General features: G+C 37.1%; 1 protein-coding gene across 3 annotated transcripts in view; it reads right to left on the bottom strand.

Annotated features, from left to right (window-relative positions):
* Nucleotides 1–16387, bottom strand: part of plch2a (phospholipase C, eta 2a) — a 100483-nt gene that overhangs the window by 70536 nt on the left and 13560 nt on the right. Inside the window, exon 1 of one of the 3 annotated variants that reach the window (XM_043246657.1) lies at nucleotides 5282–5351. The exons of the other annotated variants lie outside the window; for them this stretch is intronic. Coding sequence (XP_043102592.1) covers nucleotides 5282–5315 — 34 coding nt within the window. The 5' untranslated portion in view covers nucleotides 5316–5351. Of the gene's footprint in view, nucleotides 1–5281; nucleotides 5352–16387 lie in introns of those variants that run through there. 3 annotated transcript variants of the gene reach the window in all.

The following is a 16387-nucleotide window of genomic DNA, read 5'->3' as shown; positions in this document are numbered from 1 at the left end:
TATTATTTCATTTGTCGTTTGAGGTCAAAACCCGCTACAATCAATTTCATCCAGAGAAACGAAACATCTTATCAATCGAGCGCAGGAAATGCCTCGAGGTACAAAACATCTCGGTTTAATCAGTCGGCACCTGCGTTAAGAAAGAGGAGTCGTGTTGTATCCTGTTATGACAGTTCAGAGAGAGAGATAAATAATTACTCCCATCTGGCTTTCTCCTTTACAAACACAAACGCACATATATTAGATTATGCTACTGTCAGAAACTGCTAAAACGCACCATTTTATTACCATTTCAGTAGGCTTCAGGTAAAATCCCAGTGTCTTCTGTATTTCATGGCTGTGTGAGCTCAAGAAACATCTTCTCTAAAAGGATGCTTCAGGAGCTAAGAGCGTCTGACAGCACGCTTAATTTACTTCTCAAAAGAAAAGGAAGTAATCCAGTTTTAAAGAGCTCTAAATTGAAACGAAGACAGACGACCCACTCTTGTGGAATCTTGCGCGTAGCTTTATCGTTTTAATTGCTTCTGCTTTTTTGGTGGATGTGATGATACTTTTAAACTTTATTTTAATAACCACTGCACCGACAGAGAAGGTTACACTCCGCGCCAGCAACTGTAAGCCATTTTTTCCAATTAAATAAGTGGTGATTAATGCACAAACAGAGAAAAAGACGCAAGCTGTGTTGCGAGCTCGAGGTGTGCTATTAAATGATAATATGCATCTTTGAATAATAATGTGGCGCATGTGCTCTCATGCAAGACAGTAATGAAGCACAGCTGCATGCTAAACATATGACATGCTCTTTTGAACATTAAGAGCAAATTATGTATATCTGAGAGACACCAGGAGGAGGCAACTGAATTTATATGAATGGTTTTATATTAGAAAAAGTGGACAGAAGGCATATTCCAAAACTACAGACGCTAATGGCAGATTTTGTGCACTTTTTAGATGGATCGTATCAGGTTTTAATGGGAAAAGGTCATATATTTACATCCCTCATGTTTATTTATGTGTTTATTGATTGATTGATAATATGACAACAGAGTAGCAGCAGAGCGGACACTTGATACTGCCAATAAATATACAGACAAGCTGTTACGAGCTGAATTCAGACATTATCTATAGCAGATCTAGACAGGTGGAGCTGGGGGAGGAGGAGGACTTCAGAGGAAATCTGATGGAGGGCTGCAGGTATTAAACTAGTATTCTATTGTAAAGCAACTTTTTTATTTTAATATTAAGTCACTTAAGGATTCTAAGATACATAAAAAGTATCGAATTGAATTGAAGAAATAACTACTTTATAATAACTACAAGCTATGAATCATTAATGAAGCCTAGTAAATAGCCAATTCATCCTTTGTAAACCATTGTTCCAACATTATTATGCATTAGTATCTATAAATGCCTCGTCCATGATTTATAAGCATATCTATTATGGCTTAGATATCTTCCTAACGATATAACTCTAAAAGTTTATCATTTATCAAGTATACAGTTGCACTGTTTCACTTTTTGCGCATTGAAAAAATATTTCTGCGTTCTGTTCTGTGTTTACATCTCCTTTAAAGGCTTTGCAAGGTATAAATAGTCCTCATTTTACATGAGCTCACAAAAACAGATGGCCGGCAACTACTAAATGCTTTAAAACTGACTTGAATTATAGCAGGAACATGTGTAAAAAAAAAAAAAGAAGCATTTATTAAGAGACTGAGCAACTATTACCATGTGTCTAAATAATAATATTCAACAATGTGAATTTAAATAATTTATTAATCATTTACTTAAACTTTCTAAATGGTCTTATTAAACACTGCCAACTCCTGAATAACTGGTTTGTAAATACTGTAACGTAATAATTTAGAAACGATAAATCGATCATTAATAAAGTATGGAAATACAATTATTAAATGCTATATATATGCTCAAGAACAAGGCATTTATAGATGCACCTGTGAACTGCTTACTAATGCAGAATCATTTTGGAACAATAATTTTTAAAGGGTGAATTGAGCATTTACTAATGTTTAACTAATGATTCATAGTGCGTAGATATTATAAAGTGTTACCCAATCATTTTTACAATGTGAGTGTAAAATGTAAGCGATGTTATCAAGAACAAAACTTGCTGCCACAATATTTAGGTTCTGTGGGTGGACTATATAGTTGCTAAGGTGTTATATGTGGGTTGCTATGTGGGTTGCTAGGGTGTTTTGTTATGAGATAGTTGCTTACTGGTCCAAATCAAAAGAACACAAGTCTCTATGATACTCGAGTCTTTAGATATGGTTCAGCTCCTTTAAATGTAAGTCTACGGGATTTCTCCAAGCCATTTAAAAGCAAAAATGTCTGATCTCTTAGAAAAGCAAAAGCAAGCTGCTTGATTTGAAGTATCACAAGTCAACTGAGCTGACCTAGACAACTACGTCTCTGCATTCAATAATGAAGTGTCTTTAGCTGAAAATTGAGTATTTAATCTTGTCATTATACATTACTGACACTCTATTCTCCAATTTGATACCGTTAAGTGCTTTGACGCAAAATGCATTGCTAAAAGTGACATCTAAAGGTGATTAATTGATTGATTGATTTCTTTTGATTGAGTCATATCAAAGCACAAAAAAGGTAGACAGTGAAATTTAATACTTTGCATTCGGGCACTATGCATCATAGCAAAAGAGTTTCAAGAAAACCATTTAGTCAACAATTCGCAAACATTAATCTTAAAAACAAAAATACTCAGATGAAGACTCATCGCGAAAGCGGTTTGCTTTTAGGAGCTGTCCACACGTCAGGTGCTGAAACAGCTCCTAAATCAACAGAACTCACAGCACTCACCTCACAAGAAGAACAGCATATATGCTTCTAGAAGGAGGTCTACAAATGATCTAAACGTATAACTGCATAATCAGGCTACCTTGTAGTGCATAGTTAAGTATTTACAACTTGTCATAAATACTTTATGATTATTATAAGCACTATGTCCTTTCTATACGAGACTTGTAGCAATTATGTGAACGGTGGACTGCAGAAAACTGGGTGCTAATGCGAATTATTAATAATGCAAATGTTTGGCAGTGCAATAACAATAAAGCACTACAGCATCAAAAGCTTACCGTCAACACCCAAGCCATCTGTATTAAGATAAATGCGTGTTAAATTATTTGGCTACACTAGAAAAGTTTTCATTGGAAGCAATATTAGCATATTCTCTTGCTCACGGCCCTCTGCAGCTGCTGAAACCAAATTACGCCACTTTCACAAAAAGTGAAATTTGTGCAATAAGGTCTACAGTAGGCATTTATATCATTTATTCATCTTCAAGTCGGTGCAAATCTGAGCGGCGTTCTTTCTTGAAGACAAAAGAAGATGAAAGGAAGGAACATTTCGCTAAACACACACACAAGTGGTTATGTCGCAATATTTTAACCGCGTTAAGTGCAGTTTTTAACCACATTAAACTACATAAATCCATCTTGATGTGCTAAGTTTCTATGCACATGAATGGCAATGAGCTTTGAGAGACACAGCAGATTTTCAGTGAATAACAACTTACATTTTCTTTTGTTTCTCAGATGTTGCTTTGTATATTGTATAGAGCTCAGACATTATGCAACAATTCCATAATTCCGTATATATGTTTTACAGTAAAAAATCCAGCACCACACAATCTATATCTGCATCTGCTTTACAACAGCTATAGCGAATCTTCAGACTGCATCAGATGGGCACTTAAAGTGTAGCCAACAGTGATTATAAAAGAAGCATTTCAGCTGAACTAATGTGCAGTCACAGGTGTTTTAACGTGCATATTTATAATGATTTACAGCCTTAAATGTTTTGTTTTTAATGCCAGTGTTACATAATATACAACAGCTGTTTTTGAAACGATGCCAGATTTGTCATGCACCTTTTTTTTTATTAGTAAAAAGTTATTTTCATTTGCCTTTTCATATTAAGTGCATCAATGAAATAGGATAAAAGCTCCTTTCAGATAAGTAATTCATTGAATAATATATATATATTATTACATATTCATCCTGTCCACACTTAGTTTCGAACAACATGACTGTAAGTATTTTTACTTTTTTACTGAATAGTTCCATTATCAATGAATGGGTTCATTCACATACAGTCATCAGGCTGAGTACATTTATGTAACACATTTCTCTTGCTCTATTTGAGTTAATTCTAGCTTAAAATTAGCACAATGTGATTATGACTGACACAGGTAAACGGGGAAAAACGCACATATGGCTGAAGCAGTGAAATGCGGCGTCTCTCCGCGGGACAGATGTGCAGATACTGTGTAAGACAAAATCTCTGGCCACCGGGGCTTGTTAGCGGATATTAAAACCGCCGTCACTAGACTGTAATTACATCTGAAACACTTTCGCAACAAGAGCGTTTGCGCCTTTGTGCGAGCCGGAACATAAATCAGAATTCCCTGTAATCTCCGCGTCTGAAAGATGTGAGAGCATTTTGATCCGAAAGCGATTTTTGATACCGAGCTCAAAGATAAGTGTTTCACGGTAAATCTTTGATTCTCTTAATACCACAGCAGCCATCATTCCTAACATTGAGCCCGACTTCATTCAGCTTACGTTCCCTGCCTTATCCGTTTCAGCTATTAGGAATGATGGGAAAATCTTTCAGTGCAAAAAAAAAAACCTTCCGTCAGGTAACCAAAGAACTAATTAGTGTCTAAATTAACCGGTTAATGTCAAGAATTGTATTTAAAATCAGTAAATCAATGAGATTGTGATAGATAACGCTGCTAAAAGTCATTTCGAGGGTCAGATAAGGTAGAAATCAATCCTTTGTAAGTCTTTATTCCTAATACATTTATAATCACAGTACATGATTATTAACAATTTGACTCAATTTTTTTCAAAGTAAGAGCATTCATTTCCTTTTTTTTCTTTTAAAGATCTGGCTAATAATATTAAATATTGCACCACTTTTTCACTAATCCAGATATCACCGATACGCGATATGAAGATGAGATCATGCACTGAGAGAGCTCATTTACAGCACGCGGACTCTAAAACTTTACCGCAGGTCATACGTCTTATAGTCATTTACAGACATGTGATTTTTCTCGCAACGATGTCAAGCATGCGGAGAAACGCCAGAAGCAACAGTTCCGCAAGGGACTCGCAGGCAAAAACCAGGAATGCACTAATTAAAAAGTACAGAGACATCAGGAGAATATGATCCAATGTGGACTGAAAGAGCAATTAAAAGAGGAGATGAGACATTGTTGAAAGGTACGTACTGTGTTTCTGAGGCAGCGTTCCGATGTTCTCCATGCTCTTCTGTGAGTACAGTGCACATGTGTGTGTGTGAGTGAGTGAATGAACGAGAGAGAGAGAGAGAGAGAGAGAGAGAGAGAGAGAGAGAGAGAGAGAGAGAGAGAGGGGTTATGATGTTACAAAGATAGAGCGAGAGAAAAAGAGAGGAGGAGAGACAAGCAGAGAAAGGGAGGGAGAGGGGGAAAATATTACAGCATTAAACAATAAAGCAAGAGCAGATACACAGAAAAATCAATGCCAGGGAGCTGAGATCAAGAGAAGAGGTCTACAGGGTGAAAGACAAGCGAGAGTTATAAGACTGAAGGGAAAATCACGGAACTGGAACTTTAAAAAGCAAAGACAAAAATATCGGAAATAAATGGATGTCCTAGGAAAGCCATTTTTCATATTTAACGGGAAAAGGCGAGATTACATTTCCTTCCTACATTTTTCCGAAATGCCAGATTTTTTCCCCAATCCCTAGTTAAGCGCAAACTCCGCCTCGCAGCCAGTTCTAAAGGTTTCATTGATTGTGTGAATACCGGGGCTGACCTGCACGACACTGAAGGAAATGCTAATGTCTTACATCAAACTTAATAAGGCGTTGATAGCACTAAACCTGACAGATAGCATCACCGCTCGTCGTGATCAGATCAATCAGTGATGTTACCCGACTATTAACTCAGTCCGGGAAGTCTGATCTTGAGTTGAAGCTGTGGGGTGTGGTTTGCAAAAAATATCATCATCCCTGGTTCTTCAATACTTCTTTACAGCAACCTAAAAATATCAATTTAAGCGTTTACTCAACCTCATTCGTTTCATTCCAAAGCTCGTTTAAATCTGCCATTATTATTAAGTGTGCTCAAAAACTGCCACTGTGATGGATAAGTAAATATTGTTGCTTAAAGTGTATATTTTTTCTGTTCTTTTACATATAGAAACATATATACACATATTGGTATTTATTTTATTATTTTGTAACGGTAAACCTTTTTGCACTGAAATAGGGCTGTGCATTATTTTGTTGCACTCTATGTATAATGAATAAAGTTTCTGATTCTGAAGCGGCATGAAATAGTTTTTTCATTTTATTTATTTATTTATTTTTCTGTTGCCATGTTGCATGTTGCATCAGGCTTGCTGTTGTAAATGCCTTTGGTAATGAGCCAAGTAAAAACCTGTGACATCTGGCAGACATTTGACCACTGATATTCATAGCTGCAATGAAGATTGTTAATATTTTATATTTTATATGTTTATATTTTATTTCAATTCCAATTTTAAGTTTCTTCAAATCAATAATATTGCTTCCTAGGGTAATTAAAGCACCAGTGCATTGACGGTTTTCCAAAGTACTATAATATAAATGGAGCCCGGAAAGCTTCTTTCTGGAATCACACTGTATTTTTTCTTTTTTCTAGGAGCTTTTTCTAGTTTTGCTCATGTATTAAATTGCAGGTGCTTCACCCACAGGACCAATCCGCTCTTCTTCAAAATCACGATCCATCCACAGCAGTAGCGTCCATCAGGTGTCTGGAGTCATGTGGTCTCTATCTTGTCTCTGTTTATATTTTTTTCGTGACACATCGACGGCTAAATAAACATTCGGCGTCTCATCCCAGCGCTTCGGAAAGATTTCCTGCCAGACCAAGTGGCTCAGGAAAGAGTAAAACTGCAGAAATCTCATTTCCATAGCGACCGTCGAATAAAGAGACCTTGGGGCGCTCCTGCGCAAGCTAATGTGCCGGTGACCCTAGAAAGCGGGACACGAATTTGAAATATATTCAGTATCTCTGTTCTAAAACCCAGTGAGCTGCCTTGTTCTGTAATGCCTAAGGCAGCGTCCTATAACCCAACCTCATAATTGACTTACCGTGTCATCAGATCTCATAATAAACCCCTCGACCACTGAATGAGTCCAGCACAAATGTATTTCGAGTTACATGTATGAATTCAATTATGGAGACTGAGGGACTGGAGATGGTTTTTATGAGTTGTACATGGATTGTACAAGCAATATTTGAAAAATACGGACAGAATCACTACTTTCCAAAAATTGCCGGAATTAAGGTTTCTGTTCGTTCCCGGCCTCTTTAACGGTTATGCATTTGATTCACCTTTACCTGCAGTATAGATTCATTTACAAGATTCACACACACACACACACACACACACACACACAATAAAGAGCTGCTTAATTAGAAGACATTTGGGCTTTGATTTCTACGTAAAAGCGTAAAAGGATGACAATTTTTTCCCTCCCATTCAACAAGCAAATGATGCTTAAATTGCTTGTTGTAATTGTTTTATTCACTGTTACATTATTCTCAACAATGTCAAGTATATTAAATGAGTTTTACATTAATATGTTGCAAAACTGAAAAAAAAAAAAAAAAGGGAAAATACATATAAAAAAGTATAAAATAAGCTCACAAAACTATTGGCCAAAATAATATTTAAAGTATACATGTTTGAATTAATTATATTATAATCTCTGACTTGGATTACCTGTTTTAATAATTCAAAATTTGAATAGGCCAAAATTGGTATATAACAACAGCAACAACAATAATTTATTATTATTTTTTTTTCAATATATTTTATTGGGTTTTTCTCAACATTAAAACAAGACATCTAACCATCTGAACATCACATCAAAACAAAACTCAAGGACTGCAACAACAATAATAATGTGAAAGATGTGGGTATTTTAAAATAATTTGATCTCAGAAAATGTACCCTCTCCTCCCCAAAAGAAAGAAACAGAAAGTAACACATTGAAGTAATCATTAAAGCTTGAATGATAAAGACATACTATAATTCTCTTTGTTTTATCTAATTACGTTTTTAAAAAAATAGTGGCCTTTACTCCTGAGCAAAGTCAATGATTTATTTAAAAAAATTTTATCTGAACAAAATACATAGGCATATATGTACATTTAGGATTTATGAATTCTACTGAGCTTGTCGCAGTATATTCTGGGATTGACTTATCTGCGAAAAACATATGCAATGCTGTCTTCGACTGTGACCGAAACTCTTTCAGTGGCTCGACTATGATGCCTATCAGCATGAAGAACGCTGTCTGGGAAGGCAGCTTAGTGAGTTTTGGAACAGAGCCTCCTGCGTCCTCAAAAGGTTGTGGGGCGAGGAAAACAATCCATCTGGGAAAATATCACATTGACACGGCGGACGGCTCGAAGACCGGGACGAGGAAGCTGGAACAGCACCGCAGAGCAAGAAACGAGAAAGCCAAATTCTGTTCTCTCCGTTCTATTGGTTTTGCAGTCCTCGGATAGCGGATATTCGGCGAGAAAGCATCCCTCTCCTCGACCGCTGGGCTGCGGAGATGTGCCCATCCCTCAGGACCCATTTAGAATTGCAGAACATGAGGTTTTAAACTTCCCTGCGCCTTGAATTTTTCCACAGACTCTCCGGGGATCGGCGTGAAGACTGCTCTCAATACATGTCATTACTTTCTGGCCCCATTGTGTTTCCACAAACACCCAGCAGTTAGCATCTGCGTGCTTTATCGCTGCACTCTTTAGAATTCAGTGGAAAGCAAGGTCAGATCCGGCAGCATGCTGATAATTGCGTGGTGAAAACATATACAGCAGCCGTGAATCCCTCTGAATTGTGAATGAAGTGGCCATGGGCTGTTTTCCCAAGTTCCTCATTGCCACCGTTCATTCGGTATTCATATATTCGCTCAGATTCGCCTTGATCTCACTCGTGTCAGCAGACAGCACGGATCAAGTATTCATCTTTCATTTTAAATGAGCAGTTACGAATTTAGATGGATAGGATTTTGGGTCGAAGCTGCTGTGCTGTTGTTGATCTAAGAGGTGAGATGAGATTTTCTAATGAAAAATAAAAGGGGCAAAACACAATGAGAAACGGCCCAGTCAAGCGCTCGTGGTATCAGATCATTGAAGTCAATACGCGAGCATGACTGCGTAACACCTAAAAGTGCGACTGTTCAAATGCATGAAATTGATTTGTGCATGTATCATAAAACTAGATTTTTACATTTTCTAAAAGAAACGGAGTGGCGCTCTTGCCTGTACAAAATACGCCTTCCCGGTCATAATATATTGTGGATGGTTGCCAGGGCAATAGTCTATTTTTAATGAGATTAACTTATTGATACCTCTTAGAATTAAGTATGTTTTCTGTGCTTTATTCATTGCACCATTTGGATGGAATGAATTCAGTCGTTCATTTACATCTTGTTTCCAGTGCATCTGGAAGAGATATTCATGCATAATGCAAAATACCACTTGAATATTACATGAGAGATTGTGTGTGTTAACTGACACATTTGGACATATCGCATATTATTATGCAGCTATTATTTAAGCGCGGTGTTGTTTTTGTTGATTTGTCTTCGCCACTATCCGCTTTTGCTTGCTCAGTTGGGCAAGAAATAAGCAATTACACTATTGGATGAGAATGCAACTCGAGTTGAATAGAACCGGCTGGTAACCCTAACTTTACAATATTCATAATGTTGGTGAGTTGAACTGAATCAACTTTGGCGCAAATCAGGAGTACATAAACTGACTTGCAACAAATTGCAACAAATTTTATTCTTTCCCGTTGTGATGCATCATCTCATTCTCAAGGATTATTACACAATAATCCAAAAACATAGCACAGAACAAAAAACAAACAACTTGAGCTGAATAACTTTTATCTGCTGCAGAGCTGCTTTTATAGCTGAAATTGATTTTGCTTCATAAGTGATGAATTTTATAACAAACACACCATTAGTTTCCTGTTTATTCATTCAGTGTAGTAAAAAAATCCATCTCCAAATGTTTTCAATTATCCAATCGCAATGCGTCTTACAGCGTGGGCATTCTGAGTTTCTTTCCATCTCAAGTCAAAAATCTGTCTTTATAATAAAATGTCATTTTAATTGTAGAAGAAACTGTAAATGAAATGTATAAAATTCATAAATCATAATTCACTGTGGAAATGTATAAATTATTTTTTATTTCACATTGACCTTCTTTTTCCCCCCATGTAAAGTAATAATTAATTAGTACTTCTAAAGAGCTTTGATGCATGTGCCTTTCATTTCATGTACTGTAAATCAATTCAAATAATAAAACAACTATTCATGCATTAATTGTTTGTTTGTTTATTTATTTTTTATTTCGTTCTGGCGACCACAGATGCTTGTTCAGCCTCTCATTAATTATTTATCTATTTGCGTGTATTTTTACACTTATGTTCTGGCAACCACAGCTATTTTCAGCTGCTACTTATTTATTTGTTTTGTACATTTAAGTTCAATAAATTATTTTAAATGTATTTTTTGTTAGCGGTGAAGTTCTGGCAACCATCTGCTATTCATTTATGATTTTGTAAAGCATTTAGAATGATGTCTGTGCTTCTGTCTTCCATGCAACAAAATAAACAAGGACTGCGTCTGTCCGGTTATAAACACTACAAAAAGCACTGCATTATGTTCAAAGCCAGTTTGTGTGTGTGCAACGCACTAAAATTGAACTCATTATTCACTGAAAACCATCTCTTGTAAATCTTGCTTGACAGCTATGGCTTCAATTCATTTTTATTGTATGGAAAAAAGCAGCCCGGACATTCTGCTGTAAATAACTCCTCTGGTATTAATAGACGCAAGAACAAAAGTCAGGAAACACACAGGGGTGAGTCAAAGAAGACAAAATGCAAATTTTGGTTGAATAGCTCGATTTAGGTTGTATTTATCAGCCTCTGCGATGTACTTCAGTCGCAACACAATCGTCACCCAGCATGACCGGTGTAGCTGGACGTCAGCCGCTCACTCCAGTGTAGCTAATTGCATCTGCACACAATGACTTCCCCTCTTATTCCGTTCCCTCAGACCTTGCAAAACCACAAAAGGCAGCAGCCACCATTGTGGCGGCACAATGCACGTATGCTTGGCTGGGAAAAAAAGCCAGCCTTCAATTGATCTCAATGCACCCCGACGGTGAGCCATTCAGCTGGGCCGGGCCAGGCCTGTTTGCAGCTCAAGGATCATGTTTGCTTGAGCTCATTAAGTGTTCGAGGCAATTAGTTTGGATAGGACTTCTGGCAAACCTCACCAGATTAATAATCATTTCTGAAGCCCCCAGTGAGGGTGCTGCATATTGCTGGTGAGAAAGTGAGTCTGCAGACAGCAACTCGAATGCATTTAAATGCCACTTTTTGTAGGATGAGGTCCAGAGCTCCTGTTTGAAAGCTACACAACACACCCATGAATCTGCGTTCGGTCTGAGAACGCGCGTGTATTTGCGTATATGGGTCATGCGTGGCGTGAATTACCTGATCCGTGGCTAAATTGCATTTCCTGGCTGGCCTATCTTTCATTATGCAATCTAATGTGACTGCTGTTTTATCGGGGGGAGCAGACCATTTCTCATCTTTTACATCCATTGCGTGCAAACTGAGAAGAGTGAGAAGAGGATCATGATACAGTTTTTAACAATTCATAAAGTCAGCAGCTTTAGAGACACAGCACCCGCTGGAACAACATCACTCTCATTTCCTCAAAACAACAAGAGGGTTTCTTCACGATTTAGCACACTATTAAAGCATAATTTGAAAAAGAATATTAATGAAATATGTTAAACAGCTAACATTTGCACACACAATTTCATATTAACGCAAGAAATCGCAACATAACAGCTAAAAAAAACCTAAACTCAGCTTTATGTCGCAGCCCTTGATAATAAATGGACCTAAACAATATCCTTTTATTTATTTACATTTAAATTTACTGATTTATCGCATGCTTTTGTCCAAAGCGACTTACAAATGAGTACAATGGTATGATACGCAATGATACGCAAGGGTTGTAACAAGTCTCAGAAAGCTTATTACAGTACACTTAGTAAGGTATTTTTAAATAATATAATGAATTAAAAAGATAGCAGATAGAATAGAAATAAAGACAAGCAATCTACAGGCCTTTTGTGTTTTTGTTAATTATATACTAAATAAAAACAAAAGGAATAAAAATAGAGTAGAGAAATAGTTGAGAAGCTAGTGTTAAGAAAACTATCAGTTAGTAAATGAGTCTAAAAGGAAGTTCTCATTGTGCGTTCTTAATTATTGCTGTGGTTGAAATGAGAATTTTCAGCCACTTTCTGTTTTGTGAAGCTCAACAATATTGATATGCAGTATAATAATTTTTACATGCAATGATATACAGTGTAGCTTTAAATCTCCTCATCATCTGTTTCTGTGTATTTGGAAATTCACCCACTCTCTCATGTAAATGCAGGTTATTGCACTTACTGTAAAATTAATTTGTGAGCCAGAGATGACTCTGTACTGTTTGCCTGAGGCTTTACATTACAGTAATGATGTTTTAAATAATGTTCAGATTCTTGCCAAACTGATCGTTTTAATTTATAAGACCTCAAGAGCCATGGGTATTAATTTCGTGCTCCTTGATATGCTCTCAAACACGGTCAGGGCCAATCACCAAGGAGCACAATCTCAGCTACTGTAAAAATCTTCTTTACGGTTTTATTCAGTCTATATCTTGGATGGCTCGAGTCAATTAATGGCATGTTTTCATTTTAAAAATCAATATGAAGCTTGCATTTAGATTTGCCTCCATTCATTCAACACACGGTGGACAGAACCAAGTCATCTTCTTCATCTGAATCCATTTCATTAAGACGTGAGGTTCAATATAAAAGAAAAGATCTTTCACTACCTCTGCTTCGGAAATCTGCGTGGTTTGTACGGAGAGGTGTGCTTTCGTTTTTTCTATTCAGACAGACTTCTCACTTGGTCGATGACAAAATGAGGAGAAAGAAAATGCGGTAGATTTGAGTGGACTCTTAAAACTTCGTAAACAAGCAAATAACGACTACCCAGAATACCCTGGCAACCGACCTGAAGAGCTTGTTTGTATTGTGATTTAACAGCACATCCTCCTGCATCTGTTTACATTCGCCGACTACTGTTTCACTGCAAATGAACACGAATCAATTCAAAAGATCCAATTACAGGGTACAGCGCCAATGTCAGTGATGTATGAGATATGACGGGCCGGTGGTAGGGGTAGCCTAGGTCCTGAGATCTGGCTTGAAGAACCAGGGTTATAAATTAAATCCAGAATCTTTTGCTTGCAGTAGCGGTGCCATTCCAGCAATTAGCATAATGCTATTAGGCATAGATCAAAAGGTTCTCCAATATGACAGTCACTAATGGTGTCTAATACGCGACTCTTAGCCTAGCGACAGCCATTAACATTTATATTATATGTTATCACATCATCAAGGCTAATGAATGCCTAATGAGTGTGCTTTGCAGACGAATGATTTGTCTCTTATGCTAAAGAACGCGGAAACCGTTTGGTTTCTGTATTGAGTTGAAATGAAATGTTTAATGGGCTGTGTTCTAATAGCTAGTGAGATGCCTACATAGGCAGCATTTTAAGGTAAATCACGGGGAAAATGATCCAGAGGCTGATGCAACACTCACTTTTAGCAAGAAATACACTCAATATGGGTGGATTCAATCATTAAACGGTTCTGTATTTTTTTAAATGAACAGATTTTAATGATTCTCTCAGTAATAAAGGTACAAAAGCTGTCACAGGGGCGGTGCCTTTTCAAAAGGTACATATTTGTACCTAAAGGTTCCATTTTGGTAGCTAAAAGGTACATATTAGTACTTAAAGTGTATATATTTTAACCTGTCAAGTACATTATTATTAGTAGTAGTAGTAGTAGTAGTAGTATTAATTACATTATTTAATTATAGTACAAAAATGCGTACAATACGGTGCACAGTATGCTGAAGTGAGTACTGTAATGAACGTATTCATGTAGTCTTATGTGGGGTAAAATATTAAAAGTTGATTTTCTCTGATTTACTTTTTTATGGAACATGCACACTCAAATGTTGATAAACAAGAACATTTATGTAAAACTTGAACTTGAGAGTCTCTGTTCTTTCTTTCGACGTACTGCATGTTCAAATATTCACAGAAAATATTCTGGGGGTCATGAAAGTTTTGTGAAAATGTTAAAAAATGCAGGCGATGGGGAAAAAAAAAATGCCGAAAGGAAAGGAGTTAAACAAAACAAACCATTTTACGATTCCTTTCCCACAAAAAGTACCGATCCATCAGTGCTCGATAAAAATACACACATTTTTTCTGCAATATAACTACGGGCGTGGAAAATATCAATGCATTACAAATCATTCACGTAGACCAGACGGAATATGCAGAATTTTTCAGTGCTGAGCTGAGTGGCCAAAAGCATTATTAAACTAACTAAAATATTTACATAGTGAACACACTGGGGACCGGGGCTTTGTAGAGCTTTGTGAATGATAACTTAAATTGGACTTCTGCGGGAGCGGATTCGGTGAGGGGCTGGTTGTTTTCCAGCGTGCTGCCATCAGGGACATTCACTTAAATGCAGTCAATTAAAACAAGGCTGCAGAGTCTCTGGTGTGCTCTGTGTTGGTCACCGATACAGCTGTATCCCTGTCCGCTGCTCATTTCCATGTCACAGTCACTGACGTTTCCCTCGAGCAGACAACTTAACCGCTATACATGTCAAAACTCCTTCAAAAGGCAATAGATCTTAGTCGGGTTGGACACGGTGCTTATATATAGCACTATCCTGCCTAAGGTCCAGTGTTGAGGAAAATTCATTTTTGCATTGCAATATATTGACAGTAATGCATTACTGAGTTACTTTTTGTCACTTATATTTTTGGCGAATTTAAAAGATCCTTCACTCCAAAAGTCAAATTAAAGCCTCAGGCCGAAGGAAGAACCTCTGCACCTCAATCCCAATTTCTCTCAACTCAGGCACAGAAGAGTTGTCAGTGAATATTTTACTGGAAAAAGTAATCTGATTACATAACTTGCGTTACTTGTGTTGCCCCCAACACTAAGGCCTTTAGACAATCATCCTTCACTTCTTGTGTGTTCCGTGTCTCTTTTTTCCTCTAGTTTCCTCAGCATCTTCTGCGTTGGCTTCATGACATCTCTGCTAATGAAACATAGGGTTCGGCTGTTGTCATGAAAGATGTTGCTCGGATCAGAACGTTCACCTGCTATAGCAATCAAACATCACAAAAAAGACCTGCACAAGCTTTTCGATTTAAACCGCCCGTTATCCCCGCTCTTTCGAAACAATTGGGCGTAAAAGAGCCAAAATGGAGCTAAATCACTTTCCCCAGGGAAGAAAGAGATAAGTCATATTTGTCAGCTGTGTTATCCATCATCTGCAGCTCATAACGTCTTCCTGCGCTGAATCACGGCTGAGATGACTCTGGGCAAACAAAACCAAGAGCTTTTCTCAAACTACAAATACGCATTAGCTATCTCATTTACGAAGCAACAGGATTTGCAAGCAGTGAATGGAAGGAAACCTCGGTTTGGTGTGAATAAAAATGCATTGTATTTTAAATGGGCTCTTGAAAAAAGCGATTTACGTGATATTCTCAAATGGGAAACTCGTGGGTTGTCCTCAGAGCGTCTGAAGGGCCGTTTACGCTGACAGAAACTAAATGGCAGCAGGCGCTGGTGTTAGTGAGAGCTAACATGCTAACAGTTTAACTTGTTGCATAAATTTGCCAGTTCTGCTTGAAAATGAATGACTTCAGTTTGCTTTTATCTGCAAAAGTTCCTGCTAGTGCCATTGTTCCAATTGTTCCAATATGCAAAGCCAATATGCAAAACGTAAAATCTGGCTACTTTTCTGGAGGCATTCTGAGAAAAACAATGCTTAAGATGTTTACAGCATTTCGTAAGATTTATGACGAGAAGAATATTAACGCTTCGCAACAGAAGCTTAAAAAGTGTAGACACTAAAACGGTAACATTTTCCTTCAGTGTGCCGCTGCAATGAAGGCTTTTATTACCATCAAGCAATGCCAAGAAACATATTAATTTCATCAAATTATAATAATGATAATAATAATTTTGTTACACCGCAGAAAAAAGCTGCATTTTTGCTTTTCTGTTTTGCTTTCTAGTATAGAAACTTCAAGATGCATTTGCTTGAAAATCTGAACAAATTACTAAAATGTTTTTAGTTTTTGCTTAAAAAAGAAATGCT

Source organism: Puntigrus tetrazona, chromosome 8 (assembly GCF_018831695.1).
Source record: "Puntigrus tetrazona isolate hp1 chromosome 8, ASM1883169v1, whole genome shotgun sequence".
NCBI lineage: Eukaryota > Metazoa > Chordata > Actinopteri > Cypriniformes > Cyprinidae > Puntigrus > Puntigrus tetrazona.
The sequence above is the reverse complement of the archived record's forward strand: the minus strand, read 5'-3'. Positions and strand labels throughout refer to the sequence as shown.